A 17,893-nucleotide genomic window follows, 5' to 3' on the forward strand; every position below is an offset into this window, starting at 1 on the left:
TGTGGTATATATATATATATATATATATATATATATATATACACAATGGAATACAATTCGGGGGTAAGAAAAAAATGAAATAGGATCATTTGTGACAACATGGATGGATCTTGAGATTATAATGCTAAGCGAAATAAGTCAGACAAAAAAAATAGAGAACCATATGATTTCATTGATATGTGGTATATAAACCAAAAACAACAAAAGAACAAGACAAGCAAATTAGAAACAAAAACTCATAGACACAGACAATAGTTTAGTGGTTACCAGAAGGTAAGGGAGGAGGGGGGTGGTAGATGAGGGTAAGGGGGATCAAATATATGGTGATGGAAGGAGAACTGACTGGGTGGTGAACACACAATGTGACTTATAGATGACGTATGACAGAATTGTACACCTGAAACCTATGTAACTGGAGTTCCCTTCTGGCATGGCTTAATTTGTAACAGAATAATCCTCTTGCAGATCACAACTAATACTCAGGACAAGATTTTAAAAATAATTATCTGGAGGTTTCAGGAAAGTGAAAAACTCAGGCAGATGCCAAGAAAATGAGACTGGCACAAGATAATGTGCTTTTGTTTTTAATTCATTTGGTTGATTGGGTTTTAGCCTGAGGGTAGCACACTGTCATTGTTGTGGGGCAGCTAAAACTCCTATAGAAAACATTGAATCTTTCAGGTCTGAAAAGTCAGAAGATTGAGTTTGGGGCAAACACAGGCACCAACAGTGCAGGGTATTCATATAGAACATGGATATGGGGGAATCTATATAGTCTCTTTCTGTCTTGACATCTTGTTAAGCTACAATTTATTAACATTTCATTAAAAAAAAAAGTAACTGGTAAAATAACCTACCTCGATCTTCTCTTTTTTAGGTCTAGAAATACCCTGAAGAGATGTTTCCAATAAAACCGACGTAAACTCAAGGATTTATGCTGTAATACTCTACGTTTCAATAACACATGAGCAAAAAAGAGTTGACAAGTTTTATAGGAAGTGTTCAGGCTATTATTTGGAAGACATAAAAAAAAGCAACACATTGCATGCGTGGTAGGTCATTTAGTCACAATAGGCATCAGACTCAGAGCTCTTGAAGGATTGCATCTACTTTTAAGCCCACCATAATTTTCATAAAATTTACTAATTTATATAAGAAAGTAGATTTTTGTTAAGAACCTGTGGTAGGAAGAATAACAGAACCCTCCCAACCCCAAAAGATGTTCACTTTGTAAATCCCAAAACCTCTGAACATGGTATTTTACATGACAAAAGAGACATTGCAGATGTTATTAAAATCACAGACCTGGACCTGCATTATCTGGGTAGGCCCAGTTTAATCACGTGAGTCCTTAAAAGTGGAAAACCTTTCCTAGATGTGGTCAGAGAGAGATGGGACAACAAAGGGTCAGAGAGATACAACATTGCTGGCTGAAGGTGGAGGAACAGGGCCAGGAGCCAAGGAATGTGACTAGCAGATGGAAAGGTTAGGAAACTGATTCTCCCACTGAGCCTTCAGAAAGGAATACAGCCTAGCCCATAGCTTTGATTTTATCTTAATGATACTCATATCAGACTTCTAACCTACAAAGCTATGAGACGATAAACATGTGTGGTTTAAACTGCTAATTTGTGTAATTTGGTACAGCAGCAATAGGAAACTAAAATAAGACTCAAAAAAATATTTGGGCTCTATCCATGAGCAATGAAACTAAGGAATCTTTTCTAAGAATTTCCTTTGGGGGTAAGGAGGAGATTAGGTAAGTAATCTCAGGGGAGGATTTGGTGTGGGTTTTGTTTTCAGATGGCTGAGGAAATGATCCAAAATCTTCCAAGGTCCACCTCTGTTCGAAGATTATCTTAAGTCAGAAGTCTCCAGAATGAGTGGTACCCCCCTCAGGGGTGGAAACAAATATCCAATAGGCTGGAGAAAGGCAATGTAACAATTATAATTCATCAGTGACATTTGTGCATGTTTTCTAAATACATAAATGTACATATATTTCTTGTTCATGTTCACTTTTTTCAAACTAATGGAGTACTCAGTCAAAAAAGAAGTTTGGAGGATCTGGATCATAATCAACTAAACTCCACTTCCCAAAATGTGGAAATGAATAACAAATCTATGTTTATGTTTACTATTCTAGGCAAATTAGGTAAAGGCAGAGACCACTTATCTGAGGAAAAGATACATCAAATAAGTGATTATAGAAATGAAAATTTAGGATGTTTTTCCATCTCTGCTCTGGTCTTTCACTTTCATCAGAGGTTGCAAAGACTGAGTTTTCATGTTCATTTCCATGATTCTTTCACATACCTTAAAGTTCACTAAAAAGGTATTTAAGCTCTTATTATAATGCTTGGGTAAAATAATGAAAAATCTCAGCTGGTTCATAATTATTTCTATAAAGAAGAAAATTGATCACAATTTTTGTTTGTTTGTTTTTACTTCACTACCTAATTTTTTCTCAAATCTGCTGATTCTTCTTTATCAGACTTCAAAATGCTGCTGTACCCCAGAGTTCAGTACTTGGTTCTCTGTTTTCTGTTTATGCTGATCCCTGGATCTGCATGAGCTCTTCTAGATTCATGGCTTAAAGTAATGGCCGTACACTGATGACCTCCAAATGTATATCTCCATTGATCTTCAGGCCTATCTGGTTGACTAGAGACTTGGCATATGTATTTAGATGTGAAAATCCTATAGGATTTTCAAACTTAACACATAAAGAAATGAACAAGACTTTCTCAATGTATTTCACTCTATGCTTCCCCGTCTCAGTAAATAAAAACTTCATATAGTTCCTCAGCCCCAAATTTAGAAACACATTTGACTTTTCTTGCTGCTCTCACATGTGTTAAAACATCAGAAAATATTGTTTATTGCACACAGGTACTAAATATAGAAATATTGTTGATATGGGATACATTAAAAGAAACACCAAGTTTACCTGATAGGAAGTTATATTCTCACTGTTCTTCAATGACAATTCCACTGCCACAGATTTTTCCTATTTCAGAGAACACTTTTAAAGAAAGTACAAAGGGTATTGGGTAGTACCCAGAGAATGGCCAGAATGGTAATTAATTCAAACATTTTTCCAAAAAAGGAGGAAAAAAAATGAAGATTAAATTTGATATATCAAAGATCTAAAGAAAATAAAGATAAAGCAGAAAGAAAAAATGGCCACAAGGGGGAGCCAGAAGATGAACATAGGATGGAATTTATAATTCTTCCAAATGTATATTAATCCAATCAGGATAATAAAATATCCTTATTAAAATAAAATGTTCTGAAGACAGGCTGATTGATTCAAATTCTGCATCAACATTTACCTGTCCTGTGACTTTTAGCAAGTTTCTTAACCTCTGTGTTTTACCTTTCTTGTTAGTAAAACTGGCGTAAGTTTAATACCCACCATAGAGGTGATTAATGCATATACCCTGTTTCCCGAAAACAAGACTTAGCCAGACAATCAGCTCTAATTCGTCTTTTGGGTCAAAAATTAATATAAGACCCAGTCTTATAGCATATAATATAAAGTAATGTAATATAATGTAATATAATATAATACCGGTATAATATAACATAATATAGTACAGGGTATGATATAATATATAATATAATATGATATGATATGATATGATATGACATGATATTATGATATATGACATGATATGATATGATATGATATGATATGATATGATATGATATGATATGATATAATGACTGGGTCTTATGTTAATTTTTGCTCCAAAAGATACATTAGAGTTGATTGTCTGGCTAGGTCTTATTTTTGGGGAAACACAGTAGACATAATAATAAATGGTAGCTATCACTATTAGTATATCAAAAGTAAGATTAAATTATTTTAGATGATATTAAAAATGGAAGAAATTGTGCAATTGCCCAAGCACTTCTAGTAAAAGTTAAACAAACCAATTCAAATGAACACAGCTAGGGCCTGTCCCAAGCCTAACCAGTAGAGATCTATTATCCGATTTTTTTTTTCCTTCATCGCATTTCTCATGAAATTATTTTGCTTTTTGCTTTTTTTGCTTCTTTGCTATCTGTGTACACCCCCCGGCCCCCACTAAAATATAAGGTCAGTAAGAGTGCAACTCTTGTACTTTTTTTTCATCATTTGATGTCCACAATACAGAATAGTGCTTGAAACATAAACAGTGGCCAATATATATATATATATATGTTCTAATAATTGATTTATTAATTGTGCCTGCCATGTAACTTTTATAATCATTTTAATAGGACACCTTCTATTCAAACATGCTGTGAAATGAATCCTTATTTAAATATGGTTGATCAATTCACCGCCTCTTGATCACATGCTCATTCAAACATACAGTTTCATTCAGATGTTTGCCATGCATGGTAAACATTCTCTTTTTCTCTCTCATGAAATTTTGCCTTTCCTTCAAGTTTTATATATTCCATTTGGTGATCATTTAACGTGTTTACTTACAGATGTTTTGTATGCCTGTGTATGAAAAACTTCTCAGTAGTACAGATGGAGTCTCACACACATTTTTTCTTCATTTTTCTCTGCTACGTCTAACAAAACGCTCTGCCATAGTTGCTGTCTGATAGTTATTCATTGTTTAGTTCACTAACTTTTAATACAGCTTATTTTAACTTCAGTCCACATGTTCAAGCTTTCTGAAAATAAAGAGAAAATATTAACTATGTCTTTTTCATGACAGGAAATCCTAGCCTTTTCCAAAAATAAACAGTATTCAATGTGTGTAAGAGGTTAGTCAGCAAAAGGTGAACCGAAAACGTTAATGCAGAGGACTGAAAGAGGCAACAGAATATCACCGATAAATGCACCCAAGGATTAGCTTAAAGGTGATATACATTAAAAAATCTATAAAAAGATATCATCAACTGCAAAATGCTCAGTTCCTTTGCATTTTTTCAGTTTAGAGACATTATTATAGCATTCAACATTATTTTCTTTTTCACTTTCTCTTTCACACACCCACTAGCCATCATTTTATATTGATCAGTCTTATCTGTCACGTTATGCGTTCCACTAAATTGTTTTCTTATTGCAATTACAACTTGTCATTGTGACCCTAGTGTCTTTTACTCCTTCTTCAGCTATAAACATAGATAATGGTGTCTGGACAATGCCTAAATTTAAAAGACATCATAGTGTACTAAAAGACCTTGGAAACCAGGCAGATGGTACTCCTTTTTACAAGAAGTATGATCGCAGAAGCTCCAAAATTCCTTAAACTTCTCTTTTTGCATGAGTAATATTAGAATGAAAATACCCATTGTACATATATTTATCCATTCATTTATTCGCCAGTATCTGTTGGGTGGTAACTGTATGTCAGTCACTATTTTAGTGTTATGGAATACACTCTTGATGGGATAAATAACAAAATTTAAATATCTAAGAAGACTCTATGTGTGTCAGATAGTTAGGTGTTACAGAAAAGAGTGAAACACGGAAGCAGAATGAGATGTGGGCTGGTGTGCAGTGGGGTAAGGGAAGTTGTTCTAAATACTCAAAAATAAAGGTTAGAGAGCAAAAGTCTAAGATTCTGTGCTCCATAAGGACTAGTACCATGACTTTCTCTATGAATGCTCAATGTCAGTTTCGGTGTCTGAAATACAATAAACATTAATTAAATACCTGCTTTAAAATAAAAGAGATAATTCATGTAAAAGTGCCTCAAATAGTAAACAAATAAAGGTTTTTATTCTAAATTCAAACTCATAAGTTTGTTTGGAATAAAGAATGTTTTTTCAGATCTTTTTTAGTTCCCTGAACCAAAAAAAGAGGGAGCAATGAAATATTCAAGCAAAATTAAAATATGTCAATAATATGCCTTGTAGCATGATTAAGAGTTATCTAGCAAAGCTCCTAGATTTTGGAAAAGAGAAAAGAAAGCTTGTGATATCTATGCTCTTTGTCCTGCAGTTCTCTGTTTAATTGTTGCTGAGTAACTCAGCTTGTATTTATAAGACATGTAGAGGGAGAAAGCAGAATTAAGACTCAATATTATCACGAGCTCCTTTGAGAGTCTCTGTACTCAGAGCTAACATATTTCCAACAGCACAAAGCTATTCTTGGGGGATACAAATAAAGGCAAATATGTTTTTATGAAACATAGATCTAGACATAAGACTCTCAGTCTGTGGCTAGAGTCATCAAAGACCCTAAAACCATTATGAATTATATTCCAGAGACTGAGATATAGCAAACGAATATCATCTGAGGCTTCCTGTTACCTGTTTCAGCTTTATTTACTTCTGATGTTAAATGTATACTTTTAAGCATGCATGGATCAAGAAGTAAGTCCAGAGTACTCCTGGATTTGGGGATTTAAGAGATTCAACTACTTCATTTTTAGTACATTATCACATTTGACTTTTATTTAAAGTAAGTGGGATTTTTCATTAAGGATTATTTTTTGGTGAAAATATTTAAATCATTGTTTTTGAGGTCAAGTTCATAAAATCCCCTCTGAACCCAAGGTCCAGAAGTCTAGTACCTATACTTTCCTCTATGAAATTTATTGTTTCAGGTCTTATATTTAGGTCTTTGATCCATTTTGAGTTAATTTTGTATGCGGTGACAGATAGCAGCCTAGTTTCATTCTCTTGCACGTGGCTTTCCAATTTTCCCAGCACCATTTATTGACCTCAAAAGCAAGGAAAGTAAAAGCCAAAATAAATGAATGGGGCTATATCAAACTAAATAGCTCTGCACAGCAAAAGAAACCATCAACAAAATAAAGAGGCAACCAACCGAATGGGAGAAGATATTTTGCAAACAACACCTCCAATAAGGGGCTAATATCCAAAATATATGAAGAACTCATACAACTCATCAACAACCACAAAAGCAATCCAATTAAAAAATGAGCTGAGGACCTAAAGAGATACTTCTCCCCAAAAGACATGCAAATGGACAATAGATAAATGAAAAAATGCTCAACTTCACTAACTTAGGGAAATGCAAATCGAAACCACAATGAGAAATCTCCTCACACTTGCTACAATCACTATGATCAACAAGACAAGTAATAACAAGTGTTGGAGAGGTTGTGGAGAAAAAGGAACCCTTATACACTGCTGGTGGGAATGTAAACTGGTACAGCCACTATGCAAAACAGTAAGGAGATTCTTCAAAAAATTAAGAATAGAATTACTCTATGACCCAGCAATCCCTTTTCTGGGTATCTACCCCAAAAATCTGAAAACATTTATCCATAAAGATACATGTATTCTTATATTTATTGCAGCATTATTCATGGTGTCCAAGATATGAAAACAACCAGTGTCCTTTGATAGATGATTGGATAAAGAAGATGTGGTACATATACACAATGGAATGTTACTCAGTCATAAGAAAGGATGAAATACTGCCATTTGCGACAACATGTATGGATCTTGAGATTATCATGCTGAGTGAAATAAGTCAAACAGAAAAAAGTAGAGAGCCGTGTGACTTCACTCGTATGTGGGATATAAAACTGAAAACAACAAAGGAACAAGACAAGCTAACGAAGAAACAAAAACTCATAGACACAGATAACAGTTTAGTGATTACCAGAGATTAAGAGGGGTTGGGCAGTGGTAGAAGAGGGAAAAAGGTGTTAAATGTATGATGATGGAAGGAGAACTGACTTGGGTGGTCAACACCCAGAGTATGCAACATATAGGTGCAACAGATATATATATGCAACATATAGGTGATATATTATAGAAATGTATACTTGAAACCAATATAACCAATGTCACCCCAATAAAGTTAACAAAAATTAATTAAAAATATTTAAATCATGGTAAGTTTGGGATTTTTAGATCAGGCAATGCTTTCCATGCTGTTTTGTTTATTCTTTCACCATTCTCAAGACGTTTTAAAATAAAAGATTATTTTAAGTGAATTGACAAAGAATTCAGAATGAAGGAGATAACAGGAAGAAAATAATATATGTATACAAGAAGTGCCTGAGGAAAGTTAGTAAACAAAATATCTGTCATGAAATCCTATGTAATTACTATATTGAAAAGTAAAGTCTAACACTTTATTAACTAAAGAAAAAGTAGAAATAGGATCATTTAGAAGGTAAATGTTTAATAGTTATTCAGAAAAAGAGAAACTTTTCTGGCCTGGAGGTTTTACAAAAATGTCTGCTATAAAACTATATAAAAGTGATCCTACAAAGTAGATAGTAGCTTCACTGATATTCCTACAATAAGTACAGCAGCTAACTTTCTATGGGTGTTCTTATTATATAAATGCTTTCAATATAAGCTAAAATGACAATTTAAAAACCCATTTCATAAAGTTAAATGTGTGGAATACATATTATACTGTGATGTAAAGGGTACTAGGAAACCATCCTTTTCCCAAATAGCTCTTCATCTAAGCACAGCTATACTTGAAATTACATGACTTCATTGAGTTAGGAGTTTTCTATTCCTGGAAATTCACTTTAAAAGACAAACATCACTAAAAGTCAATACATGAAGTCACTAACTGTATTATTTTACTGTTTGCCTTTGATGCCTAGGCTCAAGAAGTATGCCTTGTGTGGAGTAATTGAATTTATAAAGAATTTGATTTGTGAAAAATGCAAGCAGTTGGTTGAAGTCAAGATGAGAATTAGAAATGGTGTCTTCTAACATAACACCATAAAATATTTAATTTAGCCTATATTAAATCAAATTATAATAGACTTTCTCCTCACAATGGGATAGAATTTTTATTAGAAATCACTTCATTTAAACAATATGATTTAGACTCTGCTAGGGTTAAGATAAAGTGTGAACTTTTGTTCTTTGAAAGGATACACGTGATGCAATATTCCTTCATTCAGAGTTGAAGATAAGGAAAAAGGAAACAAATGCTGTATCTACTCCTTTACCACAAGTTATTATTATTTTTGTGTTTTTATGTCCAAGGTTCATGTATCTCTGAGGAGCTATGTAAGGGTTTCCTGGAAAGAAAAAAAAAAAAAAAAAAAAAAAAAAACAACAACGAAACAAATATATGACCCAACTCATGTCTCCACCTTACCAGAGAGAGGAGGCTCACAGACTGAAAGACACTGAAATCATAAAAGTGGACACTACATTTTGTAAAGTCATTGAACCCGGAGCTCACTTGCAGTTCAAAAGAAAGCCATGCAGGATGAAGATGGATACATCACCTTAAATATTAAAACTCGAAAACCAGCTCTCACCTCAGGTAAGAATGCCCAGAGGCAACAATTTGGAAATAATTATTGAAATATGTCAACCCTAATTTACCTTTTTTCTTTTAACTAGTGACAGCATGTACAGTTTTCTTTTACTTTCTTGAATTACTTTCTTTTTCTATAACATTTGAGTCCTATCTACATAGGTTCGGACAGACTTATTTAGAATACAAACAGGAAAAGATACAAGCAGGGAACACTACTTTAGGTTTATAGAGTTTAATGTCGAGGGAATACAAACCAAGGAAGGTAAGGGGAAAGAAGGTTTGAAAACCCATTTTTAAAATGTCAACAAATGGGTGTGATTCTGCAGGTCTTGTTTATTAAAGCAATTGTTTATTGTTATTATTATTATTATTATTATTATTATTATTGTTATTATTTATGGGGAGAGTTGGTCACAGAACAAAACAAAGGTAAACACACAAGATCTTAACAGCTAATTGTATTTTGACTCAGAGACAAATGTACTAGGGATGAAGATGAATGTGTGGAATGGAATTGGGTTGTGCTTACTGTTGATGATCACTGAGGGAACATTGGTAAGATCTGCCAATGATGCTGTTTATATATCTTAAAAAATCCTGAGTGGGCAGGGCCAGGAGTAGCGCTGCCCCATAACTATGCCATACTGCCTGCCCCCTGACATTTTTATTGTATGTCCACAGTTGAGCCTGCTTCCTCATCTCTGTGGCGTGTGATGGCTTTGATTCTGCTGGTCTTGTGTATTGGGCTGGTTGGTGGACTAGTGGCTCTGGGGATTATGTGTAAGTACTGACTCATTGCCAAAGATTTTATCCGAGGAAGGCAATACCTAAGGGTCCTGGTGTAGGCCATTAATCTTAACTTACTTGTCAATTTGTCACCACTCCAGTAATCCTATACATAGCTCTTAAGATATTCTCAATAAGAACTCTAACTTTTCCCTTCCAATTAAAATCACCACTTAGATTTTTTAATTAATTAAAAATTATTTTCAAGAATTTTTAATTGGTCCTTAAGTTCCCCCTCAGCATAGATTCACACTATCTTTTGAAACTTTTTTTTCTTCCAATCCTGCATATCCTAAAATCCAGCCAACATGGAGTTTTCTGTTTCACAAATACATCCCATGTTCCTCTGCCTGGGATTTTGCTCATTCTATTCCCTCTTCCTAAAATGTCCTCCACCCCATTTTGTTTAATGAATGTATTTACTTCCTCAGAGTTAATTCATATCCCACCTAATTTATAAGCATTTTTTTCTTCTAAATCTAAAAGTCCTCCAAAGTCACATTGTTATCTATGTAATTGTTGCATGTTTGTGTTCTTGTTTATTTTTTCTTATTTTAGAATCTTTCATTCACCATTTTTTATTTACTTAAATATTACAGTACTTTCAGCATAAAAGACAATCAATATGTAACTTTTAAATAAATGGATATTTTGGTATTACATGAAAAACAAAATAAGAGAGTTTATTCACCTTTGTGAGATCTGCATGGAAATCTGTACTATGGAAACTTCAAAACAACTGCTTTGGGCATGTGATTTGATCATGGCCTTTTCTTATTTGTGATTACCTCCTTCAAATAGTTCACTTACTCTTTTGGATAACCCTCAGCTGTCAGTTTGCTTAGTTCTTAATTTGTTCTTTATACCCCATCCCTTGATCCTGGTCCCTTGTCAGCACTCATTTCTCATGTGTATCTTGTAAACCCTTCATAGATTGATAATTCTAAGAAAATTGAACTTCATTGAAATTCTTTGTAGTGTTTTTTTTATTCTGATTATAAATTATTAACTAATTTTTACATTTAGCTCTCACACAGCAAAACTACCTACAAGTTGAGAATAAAAATCTCTCAGGATCTTTGCAACAATTAGCAAAGCAGCTCTGCCAAAATTTAATAAAACAATCAGAACAAAAGAATGATTTCAGTAAGTATGGTTTGGTAACCTCTTCATCTCCCTTATCCCTGGAATATTTCTGTGATGCTACCTGTAGAAAATTTTGAGATCTATAGGAAAAATTGAATTTGGGGAATATGTAAGTCTGATTTAGAATAAAAGATTTCCTATGTTTGATTTCTTCTTAAGGCCATAAGTGCAGCCCATGTGACACAAATTGGAGATATCATGGAGATAGTTGCTATGGATTCTTCAGGCACAATTTGACCTGGGAAGAGAGTAAGCAGTACTGTACCAACAGGAATGCTACTCTACTGAAGATTGCCAACCAGAACATCCTGGTGAGGTGATTCCTGTGTTAAATATTTTGGGATCATAGGAGAAAAATCCCAAGTGAAATATTTGACTTAAAAAAATACTTTTCTCGTGCCTTCCAGTTTTGCTAATCTGAAAACCTTACTAAGCTCAGTAACAATCACAAAATTTGAGAATAGAAAGTGGTTAAGTAGGACTAACAAGAGTTGAAGTTCTGGTCTTCTTTCTGCAACAAGTCACTTAACTTTTTTTCAATTTCCTTAACTCTATGTACTAATTAATAAAATAATCTGAAAACATAAAGAAATGAAATATGATTGTAAAATATAAATAACAGTGTTATCCCAATATTACATGACTTCTCAGTTCCTGCTGAATTGTAGACAACTGAAAAAGCCATAAAGCAAACTCCATTTTTTCATAGGCTCTCCCAAACATAGTTTGGGGAGCAATCTCATTTGCAAAACACACAAGATTTAAGTTGTAAATTTTCTACTAAACATATCTTCTCTTCCACATTTCCCTCTTTGACAGCTTCTAAGCCTATATTTTCAAACAAAGTATGTCCACATCCACATTCCCTTTATTATTTAATGTAGCTTTTCTTTTCATGAATCCTAGGAGCAAAGCAGAAACCAAGCCTTGGAGTCTCTCTTTTACCCAATATAGGTTTATCAAAACATATTTTTCTTGAAGGCAAGAATTCTTTATGATATTTATTCTATAATTTCTAGTACAGTAATTATTTACATTTTGCTCATTAAAATGAAAGCAAATGTAAATGGGAATAGAAGATTAGGATTTGGGCTATGTGCAGATAGAGATTCAACAGAACTCAAATATTCAAACCAGTCATGTTCTACAGAATTGATCCAGTTGATCAGCAAAATCGATTTATAATTTCCTGAGAACTAAAGTACATAGCAGTGAACCAGAAATGAGGAGATCAGCCTAGTGGCATTCATATCATTGTGTTCCCTCTTATTTTAGCTTGCTGTACCATCTACTTACTTTCTTTGTAGGTTCAGACTCATAGAGAATATACTCAGAAAAATAAATTAATATTTCCAATCAGACAAAAGAAGAGAGTACCCTAAAATCTCAACTCCAATACAAAGAGATTAATTGGAGATGTATAATCATCTCTTGCATTTTATTATTTTAAGCTGATGCCAGGTTGGAGCTTTATACCTAATAGAGGAGATAATATAATTTTTGAAAAATAAAGTTGAATTTTAGACAGAATTTCAGGTAGAATATACTTCCTATGGTAAAGTATACAATGTGTTTGTATTTGAAAGAAAAGAATAGGAATTAACCAAAAGGTGGCGAGTGGCACAAGCTTCAAGAAATAGGTGGTCAAAAGTGACCTTCTCTTTACGGAATGCCATTCTGTGTCTCACATGTGTGTCAGAAAGCTTGAGACATTTCTTATTTGCCAAGAATGATTTCCCACCTTTCTGTTTTTCTGGAGGGTATGACAGTATATGAACATTTGACCTCCATTTAATTTTGTTACAATATTGTTACACATAGATTGATTGATTGACTGATTAAGTTATCTATTAATTCAACAAATATGTATTGGAACTGTTCCAGGACCTAAACCTATGCAATTAATAAAATATTTTTCATTAATAAATCAATAATAAAAATTCCTAACCTCATGGAGTTTATATTCTAGTAGGAATAATAAGTAATGAACAAAACATAGTACATAGTATAGTAGATAGTGATAATTACTAAGTAGAAAAAGGTAAATTGGGAAAAGTAGATAAATATTATTTGTAAATCCCATTGAGAAAGACATCCTATAATTTTCTTTCACCCAACTAACTAAATTAAATTAATATTCCTAATGTAAGACTTTGTAAGCAAGCTAAACAATGAAACCAAAGCAAGTAAAGGTTAAATCTAGGAAATACAAAATTTCACCAACAATGTATTTCTTTTTCATTTTCCTTCTCTAGTTGTTTACCATTTATCTCATTTATCTTATATTTGGTACTCTAATCTTCAATTGATGGAAGATAAACACATAAGATTAGAATATCAGCTATCTTATGTATAATTTATTTCCTGTGTGCTTCAAATATTTTTAAATTCTAAAACAAGTGAACTTGGTACAATTCTAAATATCAAATATAATTGATTAATATTAATATAGACGTATAATGTAACTTTTTTTTTTGGTCCAGGGTCTTCTAAAGAAGTTTTGTCTTTATGTCTTTAAAGAACTGTGAAAGCATTCTGACCGCTATACTTATTTGTGTTTGCAATAGGAATACATCAAATCCAGGACTGCATTAATTCGTTGGGTTGGATTGTCCCGTCAGAACTCTAATGAAGTCTGGATGTGGGAAGATGGCTCAGTTCCCTCCAAAAATGTGTAAGTCACTGGGCACTCAGAATACAAGGCACAACTAGCAATTTTTATTTTGAGATACTCTAGCCTCTGGAATGATAATTAATTAAAAGTTGGGAAGTAGTTTTATACCCTACTGGGTGCTATGTAAGCAGATGTTGAGTCTCTTACACTCTAATCCTAATAAGAGAACACTGCTAATAAAACAATTCCCTTCTCTCCCATTCCTCTGCTCTTTATCTAAGTCACAATCCACCTCTATTCCCCATATTTTTTTCTCATTCGTTTTTACTCTCAACTTGACTGTTGGAACATTTTATGTGTCTTTTTTCTTTTCTTCTTTTTTTCTTTTTTTTTTTTTTTTTTGCTTAATCTGATTCTCTTCATATTATTTATGGAACAAAATTACCATCCTTATTATATTATGGTTGAAAGTTATTACTTTGTGGATTCTTTTGACTTTTCAGCAGTGTTTTACCTCCTCATCTACCCTGAGCCTTTCTGAGAATCAGGCACAACATCATTTACAAAGTGGTTCTAATGTTCATGCCATAAGGCTCCATCCTTCTGCAAACAACTTAGGCAAATGGGCCAATTACATTACAAGTTATTTAATGTGGCTTTCCAATCTCCAGTCTTAATACATTTTGCTCATCTTGTGTATCAAAACCACAATGTCTCTCCAGTTAAAATTTAAGCTGATATCACCCCAATAAATTTAATGATGTTTTTTAATTTAAACTGATTAACCCAAACTTTTACAATCTGATTATTACTTAATTTTTAATTAATTTATTCAACAGACATTTATTAAGTTTTACTATGAGTAGGAGACAAGGCTACTACAGTTACAAACAAGCCTCATAGACCTTTGGCTTTGTCTCCTATCACCATATTGTGTTGCCTCATTCACAATATTGCAGGCAAACTGGTATTCCCTCTGTTCTTTCAAGAAATCAATATACCTCAACTACAATGTAAGTTCCCCAGGAGAAGGGACCTTGCCTTTGTTTGCCACTCTATCATCACCTCAGAAAAATAATTTTGGCACATGGTGGGTATCTCATAAGTATCTGGCAAATGCGTTAGTAAATACACATTTCCCCCCCCTTTGGTCATAAGCAGTGTAGTAGAGAATATAAACAAGTTAACAGGCAACTACCTTACAGTGTGCTGTCTTATGTCTGTTACCCTATAACATAAGTCTTTATTTCAAAAATATTTAACCAATTTACTTTCCCTTGAGGTCATTTCCATCCTGTGAAGCTACTTGACTACAGAACTAATGTATTATCTTCTATGAAAAGATGAAAAAATAAAGTCTTTCCCATTGTTTCATATCCCCATCCTTCTCTTCCTCTGGACCACTATTGTAATTACTGTTCACTTGCTGCTTAATCCTATGTTGTATTGAATTACTATTGAGCTATTAAATACATACTCCCCAGCAGATTAGAATTTTCTCAATGATGTGAATGTTGTTTTCAACTTTTCACCCCATAATTTTTGTCTCTATGCAACAAAATATTACACAGAGCCTTTGATTGTTTATTATTTAGCTTCAAAAAGAATTCATTCTACCTTTTTTATTCACAGGTTTGAGCTTTCTGGAAATGGAAGAGAAAACATGAATTGTGCTTATTTTCATAATGGGAAAATTCACCCTACCTCGTGTCAGAACAAACATTTTTTAATGTGTGAGAGAAAGGCAGGCATGGCAAAGATAGACGAACTACTTTAATGCAAAGAGATGGGAAGGACGTCACAGACAGTGCTTGATTGTACAATAAAATATCTGAATGTAGGAATCACTAACCATAAAATTTCTTATTTTTTCTTTTATCTTTTCATTATCTTTCCTACCAATACCCTTCTTTATACATCCTTATATACAAAGGTATAACTTAGTGTCTTCTTATACATCCAAAAGCCAATCTGTGAGTTGATTCTTCGTTTCTCGGTTGTTCTGTTTCCATTAATTTTCTTTCTTCTTGTCTTCCATTCCTAATTATCTCAACATAGTATGACTCACTGCATCTTCAGACATAAACACATACATTTTAAACTGGAACAAAAAAGTTAGGGCTTAATTGACTTGAGCTGTGCAAAATTCTTAAGTTTGAAAACTATACAAAATATTTGAAAGACAGCATAGGGTGGTGGAAAGAATACTAAACTTAAAATTAGTAAAATGATTTAGATGGTGTGATCATTTAATTAAAGTACAACCATGGACCAGTCAAGTAGCCACTTTAACTTCCATTTTCTCATATTTAAAATACGTTAACAGCCATCTTATATACTTCACAATTCTACAAACTAAAATAAAACTTCAGAACATTAACTATGTCAGAAACTCCATGAAGGCATACACTATGACTTTCCTTTGCTACTCGATGCCCAGCACCAAGAAGTTTCTGGTTCATAAGAGACAGAAAAATATTTGCTTCCCATTGTATGAGATAGTTTTATAGGAAGCAGCATAGTCAGTAAAACACTATACAAATGTAATTTCGATTCCAAGTCTACCTCTTTTCAGATCCAACTGCAGTAATTTTCTGTGCAAAGAAGGAAAATAAAATTTGCAAGAAACCTGATGAGTTCTGAAAATGAATAAATCCTTCTTGACAAGGCCCATAGGCTAGTAGATAGAACTGCAAGTAAAAATGTTTTATCTATTTCTTTTCCTGACAGTTCTATGCTTGGTTTTTGCTGAGTAACTCGTGAAGTATTTATAGATATGTGGAGAGGGCACCCTTCAACAGGATAACAGGCAAAAACTGCATTTCCTTGCCACAGCTTCCCTTAAGGTACTCTTTTTTTCTTAAATTAGTGGTAATAAATTTTACGAACATGATCCTCAAACATCTCAACTGAGGTGTTTGTTAAAACACTAGGTGTTCAACTACAAATAGCTATGGTACTCAGTTGAAAGGCTGAGGAGACACAGTCCTGTGTTTTTAATAAGCACCCCTATTTGATTCCGATACAAGTTGTCTTTAATACATTTCAAAAAACATTACTTTAGAACTTACTCCTTATGTGGTTTTTGGTAAGTTAGTCTCTTTAAAACTCAGTTTCTTCATCTATCAAGTGAACGTAATATTATTACCTTACTGATAAGGTAATTGTCACAATCATTGAATGTAATAATATAAAGCATTGCATAGAGTACCAAGGCTATAATGAGCATTCAATAAATATACGTTTTATAGCTTTGTGTACTAACATTCAAAGACACTTAAACCTTTCTCTTGATTTATACTATTAATAAACAAGCAGATTTAGGGAGGAAGAGAGAGAAAAAATAACAGAACTACTTCAGATTCTGCTTCTATTTCAAATGTCTTGAGATCTTGTCTTTTGGGGGTTAGTATCATTATTTTTTAATTTTTCACTTGTTTGCATAGAGAAACCAAATAGGAAATGAAAATTCTAAAGCCATATCTCTGGACTCGAGGGTTTTATCTCCCCCAAATGGAAAAACATTTAAATATTATTATGGCACAACTAAATTTCAAAGAATAATAGTTTACTGCATGGCAAAAATGCAATTAAAAATGTAAACCAAACACACTATGCCTACAAAGATTCTTTTTTCTGGTACTCATATCAAAAGCATCTAATACATGAAATTAGAGTAGCACAGATTTTAATATCACAGGTTCTGTTATCAGAACACCTGGGTTCAAATACTAACTCCTCCACTTACTATATAAGTGAATTTTGGTAAATATTAGCTTGGTACAAAAGTAATTGTGGTTTTTGCAATTATCTTTAACCTTTTAAATCGCAATTACTTCTGCGCCAACCTAATAATTTGACTTTTCTTTGTTTCAATTTACAATTAAGTTACAATATACTAATAATAGTGCTTATTTCATAGAGCTGTTGTAAGAATCAAAGTAATTCATGTCAAAGCCCTTTGCAACAGAACTTGGAATGTAATGAATGATAATAACAGGTAGCATGATTAAAAACATCAAAAGTAATGCAAGTAACATATTAATCTTTTATTGAGAATGTCCAATGCTTCCCCAAAGAAATTTGTTAGAGAACATACTGTATTTGGGAAAGCTAGG

The 17,893-nt window shown here is 33.2% G+C and overlaps 1 protein-coding gene across 1 annotated transcript; it reads left to right on the forward strand.

Moving 5' to 3' along the window:
* Positions 1-9,059: 9,059 nt before the first annotated feature.
* CLEC1B (C-type lectin domain family 1 member B) lies at positions 9,060-17,380 on the forward strand. Its single transcript, XM_081059960.1, has 6 exons — positions 9,060-9,232; positions 9,911-10,009; positions 11,042-11,161; positions 11,321-11,472; positions 13,729-13,835; positions 15,408-17,380. The coding sequence occupies exons 1-6, from the start codon at positions 9,169-9,171 to the stop codon at positions 15,550-15,552; spliced, it is 687 nt and encodes a 228-aa protein (XP_080916086.1). The 5' UTR covers positions 9,060-9,168; the 3' UTR covers positions 15,553-17,380.
* Positions 17,381-17,893: the final 513 nt, after the last annotated feature.

The sequence above is a fragment of the Rhinolophus hipposideros genome, assembly GCF_964194185.1.
Source record: "Rhinolophus hipposideros genome assembly, chromosome: 9".
NCBI lineage: Eukaryota > Metazoa > Chordata > Mammalia > Chiroptera > Rhinolophidae > Rhinolophus > Rhinolophus hipposideros.

Coding starts and splice junctions, on each gene's coding strand:
- CLEC1B (XM_081059960.1), top strand. CDS start 9,169: ATGCAGGATGAAGATGGATACATCACCTTAAATATTAAAACTCGAAAA. Junction 11,162..11,320: donor AGAACAAAAGAATGATTTCA/GTAAGTATGGTT, acceptor TTTCTTCTTAAG/GCCATAAGTGCAGCCCATGT. Junction 11,473..13,728: donor TTGCCAACCAGAACATCCTG/GTGAGGTGATTC, acceptor TGTTTGCAATAG/GAATACATCAAATCCAGGAC.